This window comes from Carettochelys insculpta, chromosome 11, assembly GCF_033958435.1.
Source record: "Carettochelys insculpta isolate YL-2023 chromosome 11, ASM3395843v1, whole genome shotgun sequence".
In the NCBI taxonomy this organism is placed as follows: Eukaryota; Metazoa; Chordata; order Testudines; family Carettochelyidae; genus Carettochelys; species Carettochelys insculpta.
Window position 1 is genome coordinate 10,983,450 of NC_134147.1, and position 27,984 is coordinate 11,011,433.

At 44.5% G+C, this 27,984-nt stretch overlaps 1 protein-coding gene across 10 annotated transcripts in view; it reads right to left on the reverse strand.

The window, feature by feature from the left end:
• TAMM41 (TAM41 mitochondrial translocator assembly and maintenance homolog) overlaps positions 1-27,984 on the reverse strand; it is an 81,113-nt gene that overhangs the window by 16,278 nt on the left and 36,851 nt on the right. For 7 of the 10 annotated variants that reach the window (XM_075005157.1, XM_075005153.1, XM_075005158.1 and 4 more), the window contains 3 exons: positions 27,013-27,158; positions 25,342-25,507; positions 24,118-24,180 (listed from right to left, as the gene is read on the reverse strand). In XM_075005157.1, the coding sequence (XP_074861258.1) occupies positions 24,118-24,180; positions 25,342-25,507; positions 27,013-27,158 (375 nt within the window). Of the gene's footprint in view, positions 1-9,532; positions 9,831-11,171; positions 11,202-12,990; positions 13,095-24,117; positions 24,181-25,341; positions 25,508-27,012; positions 27,159-27,984 lie in introns of those variants that run through there. The other 3 variants (XM_075005155.1, XR_012646961.1, XM_075005156.1) reach the window with 3 other exon arrangements.

A 27,984-nucleotide genomic window follows, 5' to 3' on the forward strand; every position in this document is an offset into this window, starting at 1 on the left:
GTGTAACCTGGTGTTCTGTACTACGAACGTCCCCGCTGCCATGTGGCCCAGCAGCTGTAAGCACGTCAGCACCGGCACCGTAGGGCTGAAGGTGATGACTTGCACGAGGGAGCCGATGGCCCGAAAGTGAGTCTCTGGTAGATACACTCTCGCTGTAATAGAATTTATGCGTGCCCCTATGAACTCTATGTCCTGTGTGGGGTCTATCTTTGATTTTGCCAGATTGATAACCAGGCCGAGCGAAGAGAACGTGCCTGCTGTGATGCGTATCATGCGTAGTACCTCCTCCTTCGAGGCCCCTTTGAGTAGGCAGTCGTCCAGATACTGGAATATAAATAACCCGTCTGTGCAGGTAGGCTGACACCACTGCCAAGGTCTTGGTGAAGACTCTGGGGGCCGAGGAGAGGCCAAACGGTAGGACCTTGTATTGAAAATGTTCTTTGCCTACCATGAACCGGAGGAATCATCGGTGAGCCGGATGGATAGTTATGTGAAAATACATGTCTTGTAAGTCAAGGGCTGCGAACCAATCTCCATCGTCTAGTGCCGTAAGGATGGAGGCGATTGTGATCATCCGAAAGCGTTGCTTGCACAGGTACCGGTTGAGGCCTCGAAGATCTAAGATGGGCCTCCAGCCTCCTGTCTTTTTCTCCGTGAGGAAGTACCTCGAGTAGGACCCTCTCCCTTACAGTTGCTCCGGCACTCTTTCCACTGCCCCTATGAGCATGAGATGGCCTACCTCCTGCTTGAGCCTCGCTACGTGGGGGGCCTCCTGGAGGTGGGGCCTGGGTGGAGGTCGTGGCGGTGGGAGCGACTGGAAGGGGATGGCGTACCCCGTGGCTATGATCTCCAACGCCCACTTGTCTGTGGTGATCCTTTGCCACTGGTCACAGAATGGTCGGAGGCAATGGTGGACTAACCACTTCGGATGACCTTGTGCGATGGTAGTGATGGCGCAGCCCTGGATCTGTGTGTCAAACTTGTGGCCTTTGGCCCTGCCCCGAAGACGCACGGCTCTGTTGGGAACATCGCCTGGGAGTTCTGTACTGCTGGTGCTGTTGATGTCGCCCTTGCTCGTAACCCCTGTGGTACTGGGGACGCTGTTGCTGGTACTGGTACCGTCTTTGTTGAGGGTAGTACTTTTTCCTTCTGTATGGAGGGGTGTAAATACCCAGGGTCCTAAGTGTGGCTCTTGAATCTTTACTGGAATGAAGGACCGAGTCAGTTGATTCAGCAAACAGCTTCTGCGAGTCGAAGGGAAGATCGACTATCTTTGCCTGCAGGTCCCTCGGTATACCTGAAGTCTGGAGCCAGGACTCCCTTCACATCACCACTGCCGTAGCTGTGGAGCGTGCTGCTGTGTCCGCAACATCCAGGGCGATCTGAACTCCCGTCCTCGAGGCCGCGTAGCCTCTTGCACGATGGCCTTGGGCACCGGTTTCTTGCCCTCTGGAAGCGAGTCCATGAGGGAGGTTAACCTAGTGTAGTTGTCGAAATTATGGTTCGCTAGATGCGCTGTGTAATTTGCCATTCGCAACAGTAGAGTGGAGGAGGAGTAGACCTTTCTGCCAAACAGCTCTAGCTTCTTGGCATATTTGTCTGTTCCCCCTGTCTTGAATTGAGATGTCTTTGATCTTTGTTGTGACGACTCCACCACCAAGGAATTTGGTTGTGGGTGGCTGAACAGGAACTCCATGCCCTTCACCGGCACGAAGTATTTTTTTTTTTTTATCCGCTCTCCTGTGGACAGGCGGAATAGTCGCAGGGGTCTGCCATATCTTAGTGGCGGACTCCAAGATTGTGTTATCAAGCGGTATTGCTATTTTGGAGGAGGCCGGAGGTCTCAGATTTTTGAGGAGCTTATGGTGTTTCTCTTGCACCTTTGCTGTCTGGATGCCTTGTGTGAAGGCCACCCTCTTAAACAGCTCTTGGAACTGTTTGAGATCGTCCGGAGGATGGACGTCCCCAGGGGCCGTAGCCTCGTCCGGGGAGGAGAGTGAGGAACCACTAGGGTACGCCTCTCTGGACCCTTCCGGTTCCTGTTGGTGATGGTACATCCGCTCTCTGGAAGCTTGCAAGGGAAAAATCTCGGGGTTCCCTAACCAGTTCCCCCTGAGATACTTGAGTCTCTGTCCCCGTTTGCGATTGCCCTTGGGGATACGGGACCGTCTGTGGGGATCTTTCCCTGGTAGATTGCCGGTGGTGTCTATGCCCCGCATGATAGGGGCGACCATGGCAGCATGGGCACTGCTCTTGGGAAGGTGACCTAGACCACTCCCTTGGTGCATACCCTCTGCGTCTGGGGGAGCGAGATCGTCGAGAGACCTGGGACACTGGAGAGAGCGATTTGTGATAGTACTCCAGCGGCTCAAACCCCAGGAAGGGTGAATGTGGTCCCAGCCAGGGCGAGGCTGGTTGTAAAAACAGAGACGGGGGCTCCGGGCAGGCTAGGGGGGACCCCTGCCTCCTAGTTGGAGTCTGCAGCATGAGCGGAGGGCTGAGAGAAAGCACTCTGCAGCCCTGTCTGGAGAGGGGCTGCGGTGCCTTGTTTTCTGTGCAGCCTTCCCCCTCCCTTGAGGGGGTAGCTCCGCCCCCTGACGTGTAGGGGATCTCGGCCCCGTCCGCGCCATGCTCGGCACGCTTATGGGCGATGCCGCACGGGCGGTGTCCTCCGGTGCCTGCAGGCTGTGTGCCTGCGCGCTGTGCACTGCCGGTTCCTCGGGGTCAGTGCCGCTGCTTGCGGTGCCGCCGGTACTGGCGCTTGTTTAGCCGCCGCCCTGCCTGCGGTGCGGGGCGGCTGTTTGATTATCGGAGGCTGAGCCGCCTCCACGTGGCTCTCCGTGCCGCCGCCGATCAGCTGTTGCTGCGGCTGGGGGCTGTGCGCTCCTCCCGTCCCGCTCGCTGTTGCTGCCGGCAGGGATCGGGCTGGGGAGACCTTCCTCCGTTTTTGCGCTGATGGGGTGAGGGAGGCGGCATTCCTTTTATGGGCCCCGGAGGGTCCCTCCTGCTGCGGCCGCTCCGGCACGTCCGGCTGGAGGGCCTTGTCGAAGAGCAGCATTTTAAGCCGCATCTCCCTGTCCTTCCTTGCTCTGGCTGTTAATTCTGCACAGAAGGAGCATTTCTGCATGACATGGGACTCCCCCAGGCACCTTATGCAGTGCCTGTGCCCATCAGACGCTGGCATTGCCTCTCGGCAATACTCACATTCCTTGAATCCTGAATAGGGCATTGTTGTTGAGTCTTTCAGTTGTTAATGGGGTACTCAGCACCTTCTCTGTGCTGTTTTCCCCCTCTCCGATAGCCTGCCGTGGCAGGAGGGCTAATGGCCCTAGGCTCCTGGCCTCCGGTGCTCCGCTTGTTACTAGGACTGGACTGAATGCCGTCCCGCTTGTTTTTTTTTTTGTTTTTTTTTGTTTTTTTTGAAAATAACTGGCTAACTTAACAGTAGCCTAAGAACTTGAAAACTTTAAAGAAAAACAGTTAAAACCATTGAATACGCTAACTTGGCCGTAGCCTAGTCGGATTCCGTCTGCAGCCGACGGTGGTTAAGAGCAACTGGCGGGGACCGGATTGCGCACGTGGCCAGGAGCACGCAAGGGAGCGGCGCGCATCGGCGCATGCGTGGTCCGGCAGAAACTGCTTGGAAGATCTGATCTGCGGCGCCGGGCGAGCCCGACGCCTAATGTGGAGCACCCACGGGGACACTCAAAGAAGAAGCCAACAATTCCCACATACTTTGTACATAGGACAAACAGTAAACACGCTTTGACAAAGAATGAATGGACACAAAACAGACATCAAAAAAGTTCTTAACTCACAAGCCTGTCAGCCAGCACTTTAATGGAGCGGGCCATTCTGTTAATGACCTGAAAGTTTGTGTTTTACTGAAAAGGAACTTTAAGAATCGCCTACAAAGAGAATGCTGACTCTCTTTTATATTCAAATCTGACACATTAACACGTGGTTTGAACCAGAATGCCAATTACTTGGGTCATTATATGGACTCTTTTACAGACGTCATTTTATCTGACTCAACTTCCCCTCCCCCACCGCCCCTCTGCTCTTCTGATTCGCCCACCTTGACTACAATTTTTCTCATTTGTCAACCTTGATTACTATTGTTGGTTCTCTGTGCCTTAAATACTGAGTCTGTTCTGGTATGCCTATGGTCTGAAGAAGTGGGTCTATCCCATGAAAGCTCACCACCTAATTAATTATTTTGTTAGTCTTTAAAGTGCTACTGGACTGCTTTTTTGTTTTGATAGTATATAGACTAACACGGCTATCTCTCTGTTACATTGTATTAACAGTATGGCAAGTGAAGTAGAATCATAGAATCCTGGGGCTGGAAAGGACCTCAGGAAGTCATCAAGTCCAGCCCCATGCCTAAAGCAGGATCAACCCTAACTTAATCATGCCAGCCAGCGCTTTGTCAAGCCAGGACTTAAAAAGTAGCAAAATAGGGCTCTTTTCCTGTATTGGCACTGCAATCAGAAAAAACAGCCACTTTCCATTCCCTTTCCAACTAATACAGCCTCTTGCAACTGCTGAACATTAAGGTATTTCTTAATATCCTCCCTGCTGTGAGCACTCTAGTGACCCACACCTACTTGGACCTTGAATCTGGAATCTTATGTAAGAAAATGCTTTATATATTTCTATCCAAACCCGTCACTACAAAACAAAATGCAGGTTCTTGCATATAGCCAACTTTATAACTGCCCTCTGGATACCAAGTCACAGCTGTAGCAAAAATTAATGTCAATTCTAGCCCGGTTTCAGAATCTATTTGAAAAAAGACAAACTTGTGAGCACTTGGACAACATGAAAGCGTCTTTCAGCTTTTACCATGGTTACTTGGTGGGTCTCCTTCCTATCCAACCCAACCTAATTTTTAACATCAGATGAAGGAGAACCAAGAATTAAAAAAACACAAGCAGACATAACTGCAAACCTTTCTGTGGATTGAGCCATAAAAGATTGTAAATGCTTGTGGTCATGATGGATTCCATATCACTTTTTTGTAAAACTAAAGGGCTAGCCTGAATATCCTGGAATGCTGAAATTTGGCCACCTTCCCAAATTTCCCCTAGAGCTACAAGTAGAGGGGGTATTCTTCACTTCCTCTCTTGAAATCATGTTCAGGTTTAATGTACACTCTAGAACAGTGTCTCTGTAACATTCTATGTTACTGTACTCCTTTCAGGAGTCTAATTTGTCTTATGTACCTTGAAGTTTCACTTCAATTAAAAGCTGTTTGTTTAAAACATCAGACAAAATACAAAAGTGTCATAGCACACTATTACTAAAATTTGCTTACTTTCTAATATTTGCTATAAAATTACAAAATAAACCATTTGGAATATAAATATTGTACATATATTTCAGTGCATATAGAAGACTATAAACAAATCATTGCAAGTGCTTTTTATGTAGCTTTTTGCAAAAGTAAGCAAATATGTAGATGAGGTGATGTGCCTCCTGGAAGACCTTTGTGTACCCTCGGGGATACACATGCCCCTGGCTCAGAATCACTGCAGCATTGAACAGCATCATTTAGAGTGAAGTGGAGCAGTACTTAATATTTGTTTTTTTCACTGATTAACAACCACTACAGCAAACAATGGATGTCAACATATAAAGGCTGCTCACATGTAATTACACCAAAGCCTCCATAAAACATGAGACAAAGGGTAGGTCTAATACTACCAAGTTCTATTGAGGCAAGAACATGCAGAAGCCACCAAAAAAACAGTCACTCAGGTGTGTTTACACTTACTCCCTCTGTCACCAGATTGTACCCATATTTTTTAGCTCTCCAGTCAGACGGAACAATGCACTGTGGGTCTATATCACACAATGCCTGACAACATATCTGTTGCTAGGTGTCATAGGACCAGAAAAGAGTGCAGGGCATCTTAGGACCATGCATAACAGCCCATCAGGCACCACTTCGTTTGGGAAGCTCCAGTGCCCTTTTGTGCTGTAACCTATAGGGCTAACCTGCTTGCTCACCTTTAGTTATACCTATCTCCTTAAATATATTTATGATTTAATTACTTGTTTTCTTATAGCAGGTTTATAGGTTCATAGTAATTTGGTTGTAACACAAGGGACCTACAAGCCATATCCTGTATGGTAAGCTAAGGCAAAGTTGGCATACATATTTTTTACCTGGCTAACAAAGTCAATGTACATATGTTCGGAACCTTTCATCTAAGCAGACACTGACAAAATAAAGAAACCTTTAATGGCATGGGAGAAGGCCTTTCAAAGTACCCTCAAACTTAACAGGAAATCACAACTTGGAGAAACTCAACCAGTTAAGACCAGACCAAATAATCAGGCAGGACAGAAATAACAAAATGTGATACATAACCACAAGAGGGGGCATAGTAACAAACTGATATATATAATAACAAGCTGAGATCAATGATATACTGACCTATAAGCCGTGCTTTTTTTCTGCCAGTACTGAGTACTTGCACCTTGGCAGCCCCAGTCGCAGGATTAGCTGGAGCGGGAGGGAGCTGGCTGAGTGCCGGCTCTGAAAAAAAGCACTGCCCACAAGGCACAAGACACTTCACCATTAATAAGGGGAGCAAATACAACAAGAGAAAGGGAAAGATCATCTACTGAACACGCATCAAACATAACAATGTCAGCATAGTATAAAAGTGACATCCCAGCCTACAGAAGGTAGGAGAAGAAGGAGGTGATGTAGTCCTTGAGAGGTGCCAGAATGATTGCTACTGGTGGTGGAGGTAATGAGGAAGACAATGGATAGCACTTCAGGTTGTTCTGGATGGAATGGTGAGAGCATTTGGAAATAGAGATGTACATTCACTATCTATCTTGTGAAGTTGGGGTGTTTGTGCCTGGGCTAAGTGTATTAATAAACCATATTTGTAAATACACAAGAGCTCCTACACTGAGTTTTTCAACGGTGTACATCAGGATTCCCAACCCCAGAATAATTAAAGACAGGGTCCGATCCTGGGACAAAGGTACCTTGAAATTCATAAGTGATCTAGATAATTACACACAATCTTAAGATCAGCCAACAGGACTTCCTTTAAAACTGCTATTCTCTACTGTCCGGCATCTGCTGCGAGAAAGAACAGATACCACAATTCCCTTGCATGCTCCTGTTCACTCGCGTAAGGACCTCGTGCATGGTAGTGGTGATTATTTTGAAATTTTTTACAAGGGGAAGAAGACTCAGCGGAGCCTGATGGTGTGCACGATATGGACAGTGGCAACCTGTTGTTGCACTTGGGAGTTGCAGTGCTGTTGCACAGGGTAGATCAGCGTTTTTGGACTAGGGAAACCAGCACTGACTGGTGGGATCACATCATCATGAAGCTGTAGGATAACGAGTTGTGTTTGCTGAGGGTGGAATACTGAGGCCCAGCTCTTAGCTGCAAAGTTTGAGCAGCCAGACACCAGACCTGTCAGAGGCACTCGAGGGCAGCTGTTAACATCAGGGAGGCTTTGAGGGTGCATTTTGAAAATGAGGGGCACTAAAATAGACTTTTATTACAGTTGCTTACAAGACTGACCCTACCCCTCTAATGCAACACACAGCCAGCAGCAAGCCTCTGAAGCCTGCACCTAAGATTGTAATGATCGGTCTGTAAACATTAAATAAAGGTGAAAAACTGTATAGAAGTGTGCCTGTCTTCATCACAAAACAGTGCACTGAAATGCAATAAAGCACCCAACAGCTGGAAAGGGAGTTTTTGGCCAAGATCTACAAGTGTGTGTAGATCCAGGTATTGTAATCAAAGTTGGAAGAGAGGGTGGAATGCATGGTGACCTGAGAACTCCCAGTGAGGGAACTGCAGAAAGGTGGGTGGACACAAAATTTTGAATCTGCTGCTGGAGAGGAGGGGGAGGTGCAAACCCTTGTTAGCTCACTATGCTTCTTCGCTAGACACTTAAGGATCTCCATCTGTTCCTCCATCACCCTGAGCACGAGTCCTGTGGCCTGTCTGGGGAGGGCCCGGTTGGCCATACAGATCCTCAGCTCCTTTTCCAAGAGCTGTTTCCAATATCTGCATCACTCACAGACTGATTTAGCACTTCATGAACCAAATCCTCCATGTTTTCTCAGGACACTTTCTTCATGGTTGCAACCTCTCCAACGCAGTTCATATTGGGGCTGACAAGGTCTCTGCTGTTCATCGACTCCTACACTGCAACATTTCACCTATAAACCCTTTTTCCAACCTTTCCTCACATTCCTGTTGACCCTTGCAAGCAATACATCTTGGCAAGAACCGCAATCATGGTGAACAAGAGGTGCAAGTAACAGGTGGCTGTGCATAGTTATTAAATAAATGCCATCCGGGGCTAGTAAATTCCCTTTGCAGGAACATAGTTCTAATTATGCCACACTTCTCCATAGATGGCTGACACCCTGGCAGACATCTCCCTGCTCAGGGTGAGGAAGGAAACCGGGGTACAACTTTTCCAGGCTTCTGGCTTTTGCCTGACTTCATATGCATCCCATCTGTGTTCCACTTTGGCTCCTGCACAAGTAATTGCTGAATGGTATGGGTTAGTGTCCTTCAATGGGGGAGGGGGACAAAGCTGAACTGCCATGGATTTTGTGGCAGAAAATTTACATATATCTTACAAAAAATTTCAACAGCCTCTCTCTTCAGGATTCCCCTGAGATCACAACAACTTTCTGCTCAGCCATATGGATTAGCTACACTGGGATATGTGCAGCTCACAGAAACACCACCAGTCTCCTGCTTTTCCCTGCCCTTAGCCCTGCACTCCAAAAGCCATTGCCACTTTCCCAACATCTCATCCCCTGCTGCCTGGTCCCCAGAAAGTGGTTGCTCAGACTGTCTATGTCCATCAGCAGCGATCAACTGTCCATCAACAGCCCAACTGGCAAACCCAGGAGGAGCCCTTGACTCACGTCTACCTCCAGGTTAGGGCCTCTGAGACTTGGAAGTATCCACATGGCTCTTGGTGGCAGAGGTGGGGTCACCACCAAGGATAATGTCCAGCACCTTACAGAAATAGCAGGTCTTCAGTGAAGCAACAGAGCACTCATTTGTTACATGGGCCTTATGATAGATTCTTCTGCGTTCTTTAATGTCTGCTCTGCAGCACATCCCACTAAGATCACTTTTCACAAAAGGATCAAGAAATGTGCCCATACACATCCCAGTTGCTATGGGTCACTCACACCTGGGACTCCTCTCCCTGCACACCAATCAGATTCAACAGCTCTACTGCGGTCCATGCAAAAGAGCGTTTGGTGTGAGGATCAGGCATGGGCCCCTGGGAAGATGCCATCGGACCTCTGCACACTGAGCCAGTCTGCATGGTGGAAGGGAGTACAGATACTCAGGCTGTGCAGGGCACCACAATTTGTAAGGTGAGCCTTGTGTGCTGTACCTCACCCATTGCATCAAATGCTCCAACCACCAAGTGGATGAAACCAGATGGTCATCATGCCCTCCTGTGAAGTTACACAAAAACACCAGCCAGCAGGAAATACGATTTAAAATTTACAGGCTTTATTTGTGAAGGGTGGATACCTGGCGGCAGGGTAGCAGAGTTCCAACTGCTGAGCAGAGTAGCTGATTGGGAATTTTGGGCCACTACTGAGAGGCCACAATCAGTGGCAAAATGCTTCTAAGCGTCCACACTGCATGTCTGTCCTCACTGCATGTCTGTCCACAACACAAGTGGAAAAGAAAGAAGGCTCTCATAGAGCTGTACAGTGTTTGTAAGTGATAATAGGCCATTTTTCCTGACAAAAGGTGTGCTTCAGTGTGAACACTCCCATAGTTTTGTTGACAAATCTGGACAACATACAGAAAGGTAAATTTAAGTTACACTTCTCAAAAAAACAAAAAAAATTCTTATTTAGGACAACAATGCAGACGTATGTGAGGTTCAACACAACTACAGAACCAGAAATATGCAGTTTGTAATATTTTATCTATTAGGTCCCCCTACTCCAACAAACACACACACACACCTTTAGAGAGCACTAAAATGAACTGTAGAAGCAGAAAAGTCCCTTGGTACATCTAACTGACATGTATTTGTCAACATTCAATGGAATGTTTCTGTCACAAAAACCTGTATCTCAACAGTTCATTATTGCCAATATAATTGTGATTTTATTTCAGAAAGTTTCCAAACTGAAAAATATCAATATACAGTTGTTCCTTCAGAGCAGCTGAACATAAAAACTTTCAATGTTTCCAGTTCCACAAGACGATATAGATGCCAAGCTCGGAGGAAAATAGTCAAATGATGGTGCCATCTCTAATAGAAAACAGACCAGAAATCTCACCACAGACTTTAGAAATTATACAGGCACATTTTCAAAAGCTAAATAGGGCCTTTAACAATAAACAAAAATACAGAGCTCAGCTTCAGTTTGAAAACCACACTGACAGAGAAAGATGAAGGATAAGTCCTGTTAGGTGGGTCGAAATTCTTTGTTATGACTGCATACTCTGCCAAATAATGTTACCAAACAAATATTGTGCCAGCTAAATAAGGACCACCACCCTGGATATGAACTACTTTTACTTTAACAGCATAGTAGAGAGACCAACTTGTTCAGGGCTGAATTGTAAATGTTGCACAACCAACTGTTGCTTTTTTAAAGCAGTAACGCTACAACAAAAAACACCAAGTATCCTTTACTAATTGTACTAATTAATTATAATTTAGTGATCACCTGGAAACTTCTGGGAACATTCATACTCTGGAGAAGGAGATAATAGAAGAACTCTAAGTCACTGGTTTTCAGCTACCAAGATAGTAGGAAAAAATTACATTGCACAAATGTACTAGCAATGAGATTCCAGACAACAGGCCTGTGGAAAGGAAATTGTCAAAGAAATTCCTTGTCATGTGTGGAAGGAAAATGGGAGAAGAGCTTCAAACCGCTAATATTGCATTGCTGGCAAGGCCTGATTTATCTATCCACTTGTGGGACTGTGTGAAAAAAGAAGGGAGTAGGTGTCAAATGGATACACAAGTGAAGATCCATAACACTTTTCCAAGTGTGTACTAGTTCAAAGTGCTGTAAGGAAAAAGACATTTAAAATACAGAACTACCTTTGTTAAGGAAAAAGAGTAACAAATCAGTACCTTTAGGTGTAATTGAATTAAAATTAACTTACCTGCCTATAATGCCTGTCCCTGGAACACATCTGTTGTACAAGAAAAACAAATACACTACTATGGACGAGCAACAAGTCTGGGTATTGTTCTTCAATAAATAAGGAAGTGAACTGCTCAGAGCTAAAACAAACAGGAGTCACTACTGTACAGATTAGAAATTCTGAAACAAATGTACAGGTTGAACCTCTCTGAATCGGAATTCTCTTGTCCAGCAACATCCATAATCCAGCATGATTTTATTTAGCCGGACGACCATTTATCATGGGTGTAGCCAACTTCACTGCAGCCCCATAAAGTTTGTTTACAGCCACCAGCCCTGGCTCTCAGTGTTCTGTGCTGTTATTTAGCTGTAATTTACCTCTAAATATCTTCCAAGAGCCCTGTGTGCAGTGGAAGCATTGGTAATGTTGCTAGACAATACTGACCTCCTGTAGTCCAGCAAATTCTCTGGTCTGGCAATGGTCAGGTCCTGAGGGTGCTGGATTTGAGAGGTTCATCCTGTATTAGTGATAGCCCTCTAGTGACAAATTCCTTAATATTTATGAAATTTTAACTAAAATTGGTTCAAAGTCTCCTTTAAAACATATTGCAAACCTTAATATTGATATAACAATATCAAAGATTTCATGTGCCTCACACTTGGAGGATACTATAAAGCAACGGCAGTAAGTAAAATAATTCTATTAATTTTTTTAGTAAATGGAAAAGGCATTCCTTCCTGAGCTCTTGGAAGAGATCTAGCATGATAGAAATGTAAACAAAGTATTTACTACATCCACAAACCCATGTTAAGGTTGTGCAGTCAAGCACTCTGAAGATATGAAATATCTAGTGGCAACATTAAACATTAATTCATCCCCTCGTGTATATGCATGGTGATAAATCCTTCAATTTGATGCTTGTGTATGTTTCCCCGCCCAACCCCAGAATTCCTGCCTCAGTTCAGTGCACAAGCTGGCCAGCTCTCAGGGGATGAATCCAGGATGTGTAGTGAAGGAAGCTATCATCTGTAGGACTTCACTGCAGAATTTGGAAGGAGTGCAATCAGTGAGAATTGCAGAAAGATTGTCTCAAGGTTCAGGCTGCTAAATACCACCCTGGAGAAGAGGATTCTGTCTCTGGCACAGAATTCCAACTTGATGACACTTATGTTGAAATTTTTATAGGTGGTCTCAAATTGGAGATTTCAGACCTGGAAACAGAACACATTGAGAGGCTTCTGGTGTCAGATTTATGGAAGTGCTTAGCACTCGCAACTGCAACCAAAGATGACCAAAGCTTTGGTCAAACAAAGGACTACAGAAATACTGGGTATTCTGGAAATTCACATTCTCCAGTTGAACATTCAAAATTAGGAAACACCTGACAATTTTGGCCTTCCTTGGTGCCTCCATTTGCAAACTATTAAAGGGGAATAACACCACCTTATCTTCCAGGGATGAAAACTACAATAATTATCAAGCACAAAAATACCAACTCCGCCACAAAGCCTCTGGGGGTTCCATGCCATTCCCAAACCTGGATGAAGAAGGGTTTGTCAAATGAGTGACAATATGCTGACTGTAAAATTACAATACGAATGAAATCTGATGTCATTTTGACTAAATGATAAAAGATGCTGGGTGGGACATCACCCGGAAAAAAAAAGGTCCACGACACCAATCGAGCAATCAGGTTGGGTTGATAAGTTGGCTACCGAAAGAAAATTACAACTGACACATGTATTATCATTTGGAACATGGAACGTCTGAACACCGTGGGTGACTGGAAAGTTAAAGCTGCTTCGGAAGGAGATGGAGAGATACTGATGTGATATACCTGGACTTGTAGGGACGCGCTGGACGGCATTGGGATAGATGTGCAGTTGTGCTGTCATTTGGTCAGGATATGAAATGAAGCATGAAGCAGGAATCGGATTCCATCTTAGCAAAAGAGCGAGAGGAGCACTGTTAGGATACAAACTGGTAAGTGCAAGAATGACGGTAGCAAGACTCAAAGCAAAACCATTCAACGCCTCAGTCATTCAGGTGCATGCATCCACATTGGACAGTACGGAGGAAGAGACTGAGCTATTCTGTAAGACTTGACAAAGATGCTGGAGGAAATACTGGACAGAGGTGTTGATCAGTGGAGGAGATTGGAATGCAAAGGTCAGAATATATAATGAAGGTTGAGAGAGCGCCATGGGAAAGTCTTGAGATGGAGAAAAATGAACAAGGTGAGAAACTACTAGAGTTTGCTACGGAGCACAAAATGGTGACTCATAACAGAAGACTCCAACAAAAGGACTGTAGGAAGGGGACGTGGCGATCAAACAACAGGAAGTCCAAGAACATGACAGATATGATTTTGATAAGAAGATGAGTAACATCAGTACAGCAGTGCCAAACTTTCCAAGGAGCGGATATAGACTTGGACCACAGTCTAGTGTTCGCAAACATCAAGATAAAACTCAAGAGAAAGTGAGAGAGTTTAAAGAGAAGAGATGTAGCAAGGCTGGGTGAGGAAAAAATAGGGAACATGTGCAGAGTAGGGCTCAAAGAGAAGATTAAGAATGTGGCCACAGAGAAAGACCTAGATAAGAGAGTCGAAGGAATAGCCATGGAGATAGAATAGGCAATTGAGCAGACTGTTCAGGAAGAAGAGAAGACCAATAAGAAGTGGATTACACAGGAGACATTGAAGTTGGTCCGAGAGAAGAGAGCACTGAAGATCAGAAGATCAAGAGGGTGGAAGAGCAATATAGGGTGAAATGCAATGAGGTAAGGAAAGTGGACGGAAAGGATAAGGCAAAATGATTAGAGGAGCAGTGTGAAGACACAGAGAGGTATTACAGCAAATGTAAGACCAGGGAGGTGTACAAGATAATTAGAAATATTAATAGTAAGTGGCAGCTGAAGCAGATGGTGATCAAAGATGAGAATGAAGAGGTGCTCATGAACAAGGAGAAGATTGTGCAGCAATGGATGAGATATTGCACTGATCTATACAAAGCACCGTTGGATCCGAGTATCTCACAGAGACTGATTGAAAAACTGAAAAAGGTATCTCCACTGAGCACTGAAAGCGAGACTGCTATTTTGAAGGAGGAAATAAAAAGATCAGTGAAATGACTAAAGAACAAAAAGAGCCCTGGAAATGATTTGGTCATGGGAGAGATGATTAAATATGATGGAGAAAGTATGATTCAGGAAATACACCAACCGTGTAATACAGCATGGGAAGAAGGGAAGTCATCATCATCAATAACCGTGGGCTCAGCGCCCATTGGTGTCTGATGCCTCTCACACTATTTCCTTCCAGAAAGAAGGGAAGGCGCCTTAGGAACGGACAAGATCCGTGCTAGCGACAATGCACAAGAAGGGAAGTGCATTGAAGTGCAAGAATTAAGTAATGATTGCCCGAGCAAGTTATCTAGGCAAGGTGCTGATGATCATATTGGTGGAGAGACTAAGATCATCGACAGAAGAATATCTAGCGGATGAGCAAGTGGGGTTTAGGAAAGATAGAAGTACCACAGAGCAGATATTGGCACTAAGACTGATAGCGGGGAAAGCTTGACGAAATAACAAGAACATCTACACTTGCTTCATTGATTTTCAGAAGGCATTTGACAGTATTGATTAGAAAGTGACTTGGGCAGTGTTGGAGTTGTACAGAGTGGTTAGCAGACTGACACAGTTGTTGAAGAATATTAATGACAATGCGGAGGAAGCATGAGAACATGTGGAGAGTTGGGAAGCTGGTTTAGAATGAGTAGAGGTACGAGACAAGGAAATCCGACATCGTCGAGTATCTTCATCATGCATTTAGAGAAAGTGATGGACAAGATCAAGGAAGAGGTGGAATGGACATCTGTGCACAGGATAAGAATTAACAACTTGATGTTCATGGATGATATAGTTATCATTGAGAAAGATGAGGAGAAGCTGGTGAAAACAGTGCACATGCTAAATGAGGACGGGAAGCGGTATGGACTAATTACAAAAATCAATAAAATAAAAACAATGGTATTTGGAGATAAGGAAATAGGAAGGAAGTTCAGTGTAGATGGGACTGAACTGGAGAATGTAGAGAAGTTCACATATCTGGGGAGCAATATAATGTACGATCTAGATTGCAAGAAGGAATAGCAAGTAGAATAGGGAAAGCAAGAGCAAGTTTGAAGGTGATGGATAAGATATGGAAAAGCAAAGTGATTAACTTAGGAACAAAGCTGAGTGTCTTGAAAACACGTGTATTCAGCAGCATGTTGTACGTATGTGAGGCATGGGTGACAATGAAAGATTCAAAAGTAAGAATATTGGAATTTGAGAGGAGTTGTTATAGAAATATGCTGAGAATAGGATGGATGCACAAGGTCACCAATGAGGAATTACACAGGATGATACAGCCGAAAGAGAACCTACTGCAGAAGGTTATATAACGCATGTTACAGCTATTCGGCATATTTGCAGAATGAACAATGAACAAAAAATCAAGACCCTGATATTTGGCATAATGGACAGTTTGAATAGGAGAGCTAGACCCCACAGAGTAGATGGGTAGATGATATAGTAGATTGGTGTGGAACTAGTCTACAGAAACTAAGCCGCTCCACACTGGACTGGGAAAGATGGAAGGAAATAATGAGAGGCATTAGGTATCAAACACCAACGGGCACTGAGCCCATGGTGGTTGTTGATGAGGATGATGACACAAATGCTATGCTGAGAACACAACAGAACTGCATGCCCAGGAGGAATTAACTGTACATACAGTGCTGCTTTGAGAACAGGTGGGTTAAATGAGGCCTGGGGCTACACGCTACATGAAGATACAAAGAAAAATTCACTCACTGAATGAAGCAGTGATCCTGGGAGGTGTGTGTGTCTGTGCGTGTGTGTGAAGAAAAAACAGCAACCTTAACTAGAATTTGCTGATTGTTGGTGCTCCTATTTAAAACCTTAACATTCTTTTATTTATTTAATTTCCTAGATGTTTTTGAAAAACAAATTAAACAAAATCATCACATGGAGCCACACTGATCGAAATATGGGTTAGCAGCAGGCTTTAAATTTGGTAGAATCTTCCTGGGGAGGGCAAAAGTTAAATCTCTGACCCCATTCCTAAAACAAACCTGGACCAATGCATGGCAGCAGTAAAGTTTCATAACTAAGTGGCTGAAAGAATTTTTGTAAAATGAGCAAAAATTACCTGCTTCTTCCCTCAGAAAATGACTGCACCACTATAGCTACAACTTTTCAAATTCATTGCACTTCCAGCATCTGAGGAAGTGAGTTGTATCTCACAAAAGCTTATACCATAATAAATTTGTTGTTTATAAATACCTTAAATGGTTCCATTCCTTACAATGTTAAAATCAGCAACGACCACACCTCAAGTGATGTGGTTTTGGTAGGCATTCAGAAGTTCAGATCCTTGCCTGAATTTTTTTGTGTCTTGAGAGCTCACCTCCGTGCACTTGAAGGCAGGCTAGTCATCCTAACAGACTGGTCCTGTCTACTTTGGTGCCATTTTTGGCGAGAACTAAGTAAGAGGTGTAAGAAAAAGGAAGGGAGCATAAAAAAGAGAAGGAAACCTTTCAAGGTTCACTGAAATTTGAGTTGGGTTCAAGTTTGAGGCAAAGTTTCATGTCAATATTTATTTGACCAGAACAAGCACACCTAACCCTTAATTCATGACATTACCTGTGGAGATGGCTACTAGTTTTCTCAGGGATAAACGTAGTCTCACATGACGGGCTAGTTAGTAGTAGTAGGCATCCTTCAGTCTGCATAGACTATGGATCGCGCCCTTTATAGTTTCAATTGAAGACTTCATTTACAGCATCTACTGTGACTATGAAGGCCCACACGAGAGTGACAGTCCTTGCTGCATCTCTTGCAGATGTGGTGGGTGTCTGGCAAGTCCTTAGTCTGCTTTTTGTGCACTCGCTTCTCCTCTGCTAGCTGTCTGATCCTCATCTCGCCCTTCTGAAGGCCCTTGTGTAACCCCTGCCTCCATCTGCTGCGGTTGTCTGCTAGTTCTTCCCAGTTGTCCAGCTCGATGTCTACCTTTCTGAGGTCTCTCTTGCAGACATCTTTGTAGCACAACTGGGGGCATCCGGGAGGTCTTTTGCCAGAGGCTAGCTCCCCATACAGGATGTCTTTTGGAATCCATCCATCATTCATCCTGTGGACGTGGCCAAGCCAGCGGAGCCGATGCTGCCTGAGGAGGGTGTGCACGGTTGGGATTCAAGAAGACAAACGTACGCGGTCAGGATGTTGCTGAATCCCCATCAATCAGCATTGACAACTATACGTTAGAGGTCGTCCACGAGTTCGTTTACCTCGGGTCTACCATCACTGACACCCTGTCGTTGGACACTGAGCTAAACAGGAGGATCGGAAAAGCGGCCACAACTCTGTCTAGACTCAGCAAGAGAGTGTGGAATAACAACAAGCTGTACACTCACACCAAAATGCAAGTCTACAGAGCCTGCAACCTCAGCACCCTCCTTTATGGCAGCGAGACTTGGACCCTGTATGCCCACCAGGAAAAGAGGCTGAACGTCTTCCACTTGCGCTGCCTCAGGCGCATCCTTGGAATATCATGGAAGGATAGAGTGACCAACATGGGCTAGTTAAAAGGCAAAAATATTGATTATGGTAAGGTATGAAGTTAATGATTCTGTGTATCTTGGCACAACAGCAATATGAGAGATAGTGAGAACGCAGATGTCAAGGTGGCTGAGTCAGGCACGCTAAGCATTGTAGAGATGTGTCCTAATAATGTGTTTTCAGGGTCCCAAAACACAGGGAGCGAAATCTCAGGAATCTCTGTAAGTGGCCTGCTGACTAGGTATGGAGAAGGAATCACCCAAGGGCTATTCAAGGTGGGTCCTTCCAGGTGGGAGTTTAATGTTCAGGCAGACTAGCGTGGAGAAGCTTGAACTGTCGCGGCTCATACTGTTGTAGTTTGTATACAGTCTCATTCTCCCACCTTGTCAGCTAACTTTTACAAGCACTGAATTTGCAAATTGTTGAAAGGTTAAAAACAGTATTTTGCACTCGCTAAAATGGATCTCAAAGAGCTTTATGAAGATGGAAGAATCAAGTGTTACATAAGGTAGCTAAATGTTATTCTTACCTATACAGAATGGTAAACAGAAGCACAGAAGGGTTAAGGGACTTGCTCTAAAACCACAGAGCAAGCTTATGTCAGAGGCAGGGTTCAGATTCCAGATCTTTCAACTCTGATTCCTCTCCTTAAATATAAAGCCCTCCTTTCCTCAGCTTCAGATGCACATCCTTTTGATATACGGGTTGAACCTCCGTCATCTGGTACCCTTGGGACCAGTCCAGTACCAACTTAGAGAATTTACTGGACCATGGGAGGTCAAGATTGTGTAGCAGCATTATCAACACTTCCACTGCTTACTGGGCTCTGACAAGACATTTACATGTAAACACAGCTAAATAACAGCACTAAGAGCCAAGACTGGTGGCTATAAACCAAAATTATGGGACCATGGAACACCAGGCCACAGCCATGATAATTTGTGGTCTGGCTAACTAAAATCATGCCGGATTAGGGATGCTGCTGGACTAGAGAGATTCAATTTGTATTTGAATTTGACAAGATATGAAGATTTGTCTAAAAAGACTACCATGTTAATCAGTAGTATGTGTATATGTTTGAGAAAGAGACAAAGAGAGAAAGATTCAGCCACTACCAGGCTCCCATGCCACCAAACTATGAAGCTTCACTAAGAGGACTGGACCCAATAAGCTCTCGAGGTCCCTTCCAATTCTAGGAGATATATATATATATATATATCTATATATATATACAAGGTCTTTGCTGCAGTTACATATATGCAACTGCAGCAAAGACCTTGTATGCAAAAGTAACATGTCCGTCTCACTATGCAACATGCCCAAAACCTCCCTGTCAATCTGAAGTTCCTTCATTTTCTCACTCTCCTCAAAGTAGTGAGAAAGATTAGGGAACAGGTTGGCTATTTTCTTTCCACAAAATACGACTGGACCGCAAAACATCATGCATTTAAAAAACAAAAAAACAAAAAAAAAAACCCACACCAACCTACCAAGTAAGAGTACCCCTGCTATATAATTATTTGCCAAAATCTTCCAAAATGCTGTAAAGCTTATTGCTTTAGACAGGCATACAATTTGAAACAGCCAAAAGCTTGAATGTGAAAGGTACATTTGAGATAGAAGTGTTGGAATCGCCCTAGATGTCGCAGTGCCAGAAGCATGTGCCCTATGCCACCCCTTCTTCCCAAGGCTCGATTCATAGAATCACAGAACAATAGAGCTGGAAGAGACCTAAAAAAAAGCCATCGAGTCCAGCCCCCTGCTCTAAGCAGGACCAAACCCATCAGATCAGCCCTGCCAGAGCTTTGTCGAGCCGAGACGTAAACACCTCCAGGCATGGAGACTCCACTACTTCCCTGGGTATACCATTCCAATGCTTCACCACCCTCCTTGTGAAAAAGTTTTTCCTAATGTTCAACCTGGACCTTTCCAACCGCAACTTGAGACCATTGTTCCGTGTTCTGCCATCCATGACCACTGTGAACAGTCTCTTCTCAGCCTCCCTTCAGTAAGTTGAAGGCTGTTATCAAGTCCCCCTCCAGTCTTCTCTTCTGCAGACTAAACAGTCCCAATTCCCTCAACCTTTCTTCATAAGTCATATGCTCCACTCCCACCTCTTCACTTCAAGACCCTACTCCCTTCCCCATGCCCCCCTTGCAGCTGGTAAAAAAAGATGGCGCTATGGCCACTGGCTCCCTCTGTTCCAGCTCTCCAGTTGAGGATTAAAAGCAGCTCTGGAAAGTCAATCCTTTGCTGTGTGATATGGATAATTACTTCTTAAGCCATATACACCATACTTGTTGTTTGACCCGTGTTGAGAGGTAACAGGAGTCACAACCTACATCCAGTCACTGCTTTGTGAAATTCAAGGATTTTTCTTGAAGTGACAGTTAAAGCAAACTCCAATATGCCTAGAGGCATACTTGGCTTACTCAGGGCCCAGCTCGCCCACCTACGACGATGGCTCAGGAACAGCTCTAATATATATCACTCAGTTAACTGCAACGAAGGGTCCTGTGGCACCTTATAGACTAACAGAAAAGTTTAGAGCATGAGCTTTCATGAGTTAACTCACTTCTTCAGATGCTGGTTAACTGTGACATAGATAGATTTTCAAATGGAACACTGAAGACACTGAGACCCACCTGAAAAGACAGATGGGCAGGCTGGGGTATCAAATATGGAGAAGATGATAGGTAGGCATTCTTCTTGAGGACTTCATTTACAGCGTCTATTGTGACTATAAAGACCCACACGAGAGTGACAGTCCTTGCTGCATCTCTTGCAGATGTAGTGGGTGTCTGGCAAGTCCTTAGTGTGCTTTCTGTGCGCTTGCTTCTCCTCTGCTAGCTGTCTGATCTTCAACTCGCCCTTCTGAAGGCCCTTGTGTAACCCCTGCCTCCATCTGCTGTGGTTGTCTGCTAGTTCTTCCCAACTGTCCAGCTCGATGTCTACCTCTCTGAGGTCTCTCTTGCAGACATCTTTGTAACACAGCTGGGGGCATCTGGGAGGTCTTTTGCCAGAGACTAGCTCACCATACAGGATGTCTTTTGGAATCCTTCCATCATTCATCCTGTGGACGTGGCCAAGCCAGTGGAGTCGACGCTGCCTGAGGAGGGTGTGCATGGTTGGGATTCCAGCTTGCTCGAGGATGGCGGTGTTGGTCACTCTGACCTTCCATGATATTCCAAGGATGCGCCTGAGGCAGCGCAAGTGGAAGACGTTCAGCCTCTTTTCCTGGCGGGCATACAGGGTCCAAGTCTCGCTGCAATAAAGGAGGGTGCTGAGGATGCAGGCTCTGCAGACTTGCATTTTGGTGTGAGTGTACAGCTTGTTGTTATTCCACACTCTCTTGCTGAGTCTGGACAGAGTTGTGGCCGCTCTTCCGATCCTCCTATTTAGCTCAGTGTCCAATGACAGGGTGTCAGTGATGGTGGACCCGAGGTAAACGAACTTGTGGACAACCTCTAACGTATAGTTGTCAATGCTGATTGATGGGGATTCAGCAACATCCTGACCAAGTACGTTCATCTTCTTTAGGCTGACGGTAAGCCCAAAGTCCTTGCACGCTTTGGAGAACCGATCCAGCAGTTTTTGAAGCTGGTCTTCTGTGTGAGACACTACAGCAGCAGCATCTGCAAACAGCATGTCTCTGATGAGGACTTCCCGCACCTTAGACTTAGCTTTCAGCCTTGCAAGGTTAAACAGTTTCCCATCAGATCTAGTGTGCAGCAAGATGCCCTCTGTTGAAGATCCAAAGGCATGCTTCAGGAGGAGTGCGAAGAAGATCCCGAAGAATGTCGGAGCAAGCACGCATCCTTGTTTGATGCCGCTCCTGATTCTGAAAGCATCCGATAATGCGCTGTCATATTGGATGGTTCCTCTCATGTCTTCGTGGAACGACTAGATCATCTTGAGTAACTGTGGAGGACAGCCTATCTTGTGGAGCAGTTTGAACAGACCATCCCTGCTGACCAAGTCAAAAGCCTTGGTCAGGTCGATGAAGGCTATGTAGAGTGGCTTTCTCTGCTCCCTGCACTTCTCCTGCAGCTGCCTTAGAGAGAAGACCATGTCAATGGTAGACCTTTCTGCGCGGAATCCGCACTGCGATTCGGGGTACACCCTCAGCAATCTTCTGGAGTCTGCCAAGGATGACGCGAGCGAACAGGAAAAGGACTACACCTTTTTCTGGCAGGGTAAAGCCCAAGAAGAGCCCAGAGAGCATGGTGTTGGCTTTGCTGTCAGAAACACCCTTCTACAAATGGTGGATTTAGTCATGGGCGGATCAGAAAGACTTCTTCAGATCACGCTTCAAACTTGCACTGGTACTGTCCACCTGATCAGCGCTTATGCTCCAACCCTGTACGCCACACCAGAAGTAAAAGACAAGTTCTACGATGTGCTTAGTGCTGCTGTAGCGCAAATACCTGCTCGTGAACAACTGTACATCTTGGGTGACTTCAATGCAAGAGTTGGAGTTGATTGGGCCTCATGGCCTTCCTGCTTAGGACACTTCGGTGTGGGAAAAATGAATGACAATGGACAGCGTCTCCTTGAACTGTGCACATACCACAATCTGTGCATCACAAACACATTCTTCCGAACGAAGCCACAGCACAGCGTGTCGTGGAGACACTCACGCTCGAAGCACTGGCATCAACTAGACGTGGTCATCACTAGGCGTAATAACCTCAAAAACGTCCTTCTGACACGCAGCTATCATAGTGCTGACTGTGATACAGATCACTCGCTAGTTTGCTCCAAGCTCAAGCTGAGACCCAAGAAGCTGTACCGCTCTAAACCTGCTGGAAGGCCCCGCATTGACGCCAGAAAGACGGCAAACTCGGAGAAAGCTGAAAAGTTCAGAGAGACCCTCCAGGAAAATCTGCGCAGTGGCCCTGGGGGCGCCGATGCGACATCCAAATGGCAACATCTGAGGGATACAGTTTACAACACAGCCTTGTCGGTGTTTGCAAGAAGAGCTAGAAACACGAACGACTGGTTCGAATCTAACTCTGATGAGATGATTCCAGTCATTGAAAAGAAGCGTGCTGCACTCCTGGAGTACAAACGCTCACCGAGCCAGAGTACCCAGCAAGCGCTTAGAGAGGCCAGAAGAACACTACAGCAGACAGCCAGGCACTGTGCCAACAACCACTGGCTCCAGCTATGCAGCAGCATCCAGACCTGTGCCGACTTTGGTAATCTCAGAGGAATGTACGAGGGTATGAGGAAGGCATTAGGACCCACCCAGAACAAGATGGCACCTCTGAAATCCAAATCTGGTGAAGTCATCGCTGACAAAGCCAAACAGATGGAGCGCTGGGTTGAGCACTACTCCGAGCTGTACTCACGCGAGAACGTTGTGGTTGACACAGCCCTCGATGCCGTCGAGCTCCTACCAGTAATGGACGAACTGGATCAAGAACTGACTGTGGATGAACTGAAGAGAGCCATCGACAGCATTGCAGCAGGAAAGGCCCCTGGTCAGGATGGTATACCACCAGAGGTAATCAAATGTGCCGCGGACACACTCCTGGAACCCTTACATGAGCTACTGTGCCTGTGCTGGAAAGAGGGTGAGGTTCCACAGGATACGCGCGACGCTAACATTGTAACGTTGTATAAGAACAAAGGAGACAGAAGCGACTGTTACAACTACCATGGAATCTCCCTCCTAAGCGTCACTGGAGAAGATGATATTTTTTGTTCAATGAAGGAAGAAAAGTTACCCAACCCTCTCATTTCTCCAGTCTACTAATTTTTCTCAGCTCAATCTTTTTAACATTAATATTAACAGGAATATTTATTTTACATATATTCTGAAAGTTCTATCAGTAAATGCTCAGCATAGTGTCATTTTTACAGCAAAAATTCTAATCTATAGTCTACATCATTAATCTCTACACTCATGCTGCTTTCCCCAAACATGTAGAAGTCCTGAGGGAATTTCAGAGGAATTTAACTCCTTATAGAATTTCATGAACACAGGAAGAGCAGAATTTCAGTACAAATTAGCCAAGCGGTCTACAGAGCAGAACTATTTAGTTTACTTACACTTATACACACACACACACACACACACACACACACTCTCTCTCTCTCTCTCTCTTCAAATTCCAGCCACATGCCACTTCAGATTCCCTTTGTCTTTTCACAATTTTCCAACATTTAGACAAAACAGAAAGTCTGTTACTAATAAAAGTTGCCAGTGGCTTGTCTCTCCTTTCTACAACCTAAAAGGCTATAATTTGAATTTCTGTGAAAAGAGAACTTGAGGTCTTAAGACTTGTACTTTCTGAAACCAAAAGGTCCATTTGTATATAATAGCATATATTCTTACCAGCTGTTAATATGGTTTTAGAACTCTGTATTAGACTGGAAGCTCTCACAATTCCTGAAATGCCTGTGTATAGAGAAAGGGTATAAATAAGCAGATGTTATCCATCCTAGTCTTTTAAGTTAAAAAACCCCGCACATTAACTATTTCTCCAGTTATAACATAAAGCAGACTGGAAGTAAAACTTGCAATTATCTTAGCAAAAATTTCTATTTTGCTTTGTCAAGCTGATTTAAAAATTTGTTCCAAATGCTCTTTTAAAAACGTTTGTAGTAATTACTAAAAACTTTAGTTCCATTTATTCAGTGTTCCCTACTGTATTTCTTTACTCAGTTCCCCCTTCATAGGCAATTCAATCATGTTTTATCACCATGCAGTTTCTGCAGGGCTTTGCCTTTTCATATTTCACTGTTTTTTCCACATACAGCTTTACGCCCTCTTCCCCTGCCCTTTTTAAGGAAAGGCCTGTCTGCTCCTCTGTTTTAACACAGTGTCAAGCACAATGGATCTTCATTCTTGGTTAGTCCTAAAACCAACAGTCTCAAACTCAATTTACCTTAGGGCCAATGCCAGTTCTCAAATCTGCCTAGTGAGCCAGTGGGCACCCACAACAAAGGAAGGGTGGGCATCTCCATTCTCTCTCCAAACACTGTGCACCTTCCAGTCCTGCCTGATACCCCCAGGGCTATTTAAAACCTGCCATTGGCCCCCACCAACACCACTACTATGACAGACTTACGATGTGATCTCAGTCAAAACCACAACTATGTAGTTTCACTACTTTCTATGTCACAGTAGTGCAGCAAGCATTTTTAGCACTTGTCAAGTACTCAAGATATACAGTGCTGTAAAAATTTCAATTTTCTCATTTATCTACAGAACAAGTGCAACACTGGTGACAGCAGCACAAGCATCTACACATTAACTTGCTAGCATGACTCCACACTGATCTAGAGAGAGAGCTCCAGAAGGTGAGCACCTGGTTTTTTTCCCCTCTAGAAAAGTGGAAGGTGCTATAACAACATGAAGTTATGAGATCGTGTTTGCATCCACTATATCCCAAAATTAAGCATTTGGACACAATATAACATCTCAAGATCTCTTCTCTCTCCACCCCTCTAAATTATTGGACTATATTTTCCTAAGCTGTTGCCATATAGTATAATAAAACTAGTTCTTACATATACTTCAAACCTGAGAGTGCATTTCCTGCAACCTTAGACCTACCCTGATGTACCACTGATCCACAGTCAGGGTCATGGGCCACTTGCAGTAAAACCTCTTCCACATCTCTGTTTTTCCCAGGAGGGTCCACAAAACAAGTAATCTTTTGTTGAAGAGTCCTTGGCAAAGCCATTAGCTGCACGAATTGACCTTCTGGACTTTTATCAATCTGAACATCACAGACACAAAAAAAGGGAAAATTGTGAACTCAGAGTCAACTGTTACATGTAGGAAAGAGACAGATGGTTAACACAAAAACCACACTTTTCCAAGTGGAGTACAGAATGGTTTTGGTTATGTTTGGTCCTTGCTAAAGCTGTTCTGATCATAAATCCAAGAAGTTGCATATATATGCAGAAAGGTAATAGAGTCTATTACACATACACTTGCGTACACACGCAGAGTCATGGGCAACAGAAGTGAAAGCTCCTGGTGCTTTGTAAAAGCAGCATCTCTACCATGATCTTGACAGGCAATCTAAGCACAAGATTCAATTTTTAATTTGATCCAATTTGCTCATCCTATCTTGGAGCAAGCAAGTCAGAAATACAATTGCATGCATGCATTTTTAATCAACTCAAAATAAAAGCACAAAACAAGGACTCAAAAGACACAACATTCCATGTGCTGAACGTTTAAGCATTAGGCAAAATTATTAATGTTGTATCTAGCCATTCATACTATTTTAAAGTTAGTTTTCATTAGAACTGAAAAATACATCTCTCATCTGCTTTAATCTTTGCACGTCAGGTTCATGTAATTTGAAGGAAATGTTTTCATCACAATCCTTTGCTCTAAATTTTTCAGTTCTTTTTCTCAACTTATTAATAAGTCTTGAAAAAAATCCTCTCATCCCAAATAAACAATTCCATTCTTTCAACAAACAGTTCACTTAAAATATTTAATCCACTGCAAAGTTTCTCTGTGAACAGAAAGGAGGTAACAACTACTGGTCTGCAACTTATGGGATTCATAGTTTTGGCTGCTATATTTCACCAATCTTTAGAATGTGCATGCTGGGGCTAAGTGAACAGATTAGAAAGGACACTACACCCTCACTTTTGTGATGTAAGCCCAGAATCACTTGCAACATGGAATGAGAGGTCCAGTCATTTCCTCTGGTACTTTCTGCTCTGATGATGTACTTCCAAACCAAAGAGTGAATCTTAATCCCCTGGGACCTTCTCATGCTACTTGAATTCTAGGGATGGACTTCCAGATCATGGACTACGTTGGCATGATGCCAGGGCTCAGTTTGGATTTTTCTCATTGAACTCTGTGGCTAGAACTCAAACTTCTTTGGGTTCACTGAAAACTAAGCTAATTTGGTTGCAGACCTATGAGTTATTGCTCAATTCTTTGTTGCAAACCACCTGTTTTCATCTATTACGCTCCACAATCTGCTGCTTCTCAATGACATGCATCAAGCCACCTGTTTAAACCAGCCTCCTCCTGTCCCCTTGAAAGGTTGAACAGCAGTATACTGTGCTTGAGCTAAACCTTGTATTTACAGATTGGTATATGTGTCATAATCGCTGGAACTATTTGAGTAACAAAAGCATAATAGATGTAAACAAGAATAATTAGAGAAATTCACACTGGTGTAATTCCTGCTATCTAAGTAATAAAGCAATTCCATGCGTGGGTTTAAAATGTACAATGTAAACAATTTACCTCTAGCCTGCCCAGCTGGTGCTTATATACCACTTGAGGGCACTCCTGTAATATGTTACTGTAGAGCTTCTGAAAATGGGGAACATTTGATTTCACTATGTTTAGCACCTTTGACCTATCTTCTCCAATTATCATTCTGAAATCACCTAAACCAAAGGAAAAAAATAAGTCAACGGACATAAAATCAGGAATAAAGAACATAAAGCCACAGACCACACAGGCAATTAACACGGCACAGAATTAGACACCATTCACTTGAAGCTCCTTATACTCTGATTATTCTAAAGCCCCATGCATTCAATAAGGATAGTCTTCTAATAATAAAATGCTTTCTGGACACCCGCCCGCTCAAGGCGAATAACCCAGAGATGGCATCTGGCTCACACCCTGCTGTGCTTCCACTAGCCCTCTGTGCTGATGTTTTTACTTAATTCAAAAAAGAAAGAAGTCAATCCTGTCTCTCTAAAATGGTTGAAAAGCCCAATTATGAATTTAGCTCTCACAAGACAATATTAACAGAATAAGGTTCCGATGAAACCACATTAGCGGTTTCATTCTTATTGGAACTTGTCAGATGTGCGTAAACTGCTGTCTATAGCGTGATTTGAACCCGGGGTGCCTTTGTGCTAGTCAAGGATGATACCATGCCTCCACGGGTTCCCAGCATTGGTTGTGAGAAAGGAGTATATGTAGATCAGTTGGACTGATCACTTTCCCAGATAATTGGACCACCAACTGTTGGCCACGTGTGCTATGTTCACAAGCGAGTGGACTGTAAGCACACCCCAATCAGGTTTGACTATATTTATTAGAATAAGGTTCATGGTTTCATTGGAATTCATGGGATCTCCCCACCCTGCACCTCCAATTTACACAACATTTGATTTACGCAGAGGTTGCCCAGGATGCAACCTCTGCATAAATCTAGGGATTACTGTTCTTGGATTGTGAACACAGTCAAGACTTAGTACA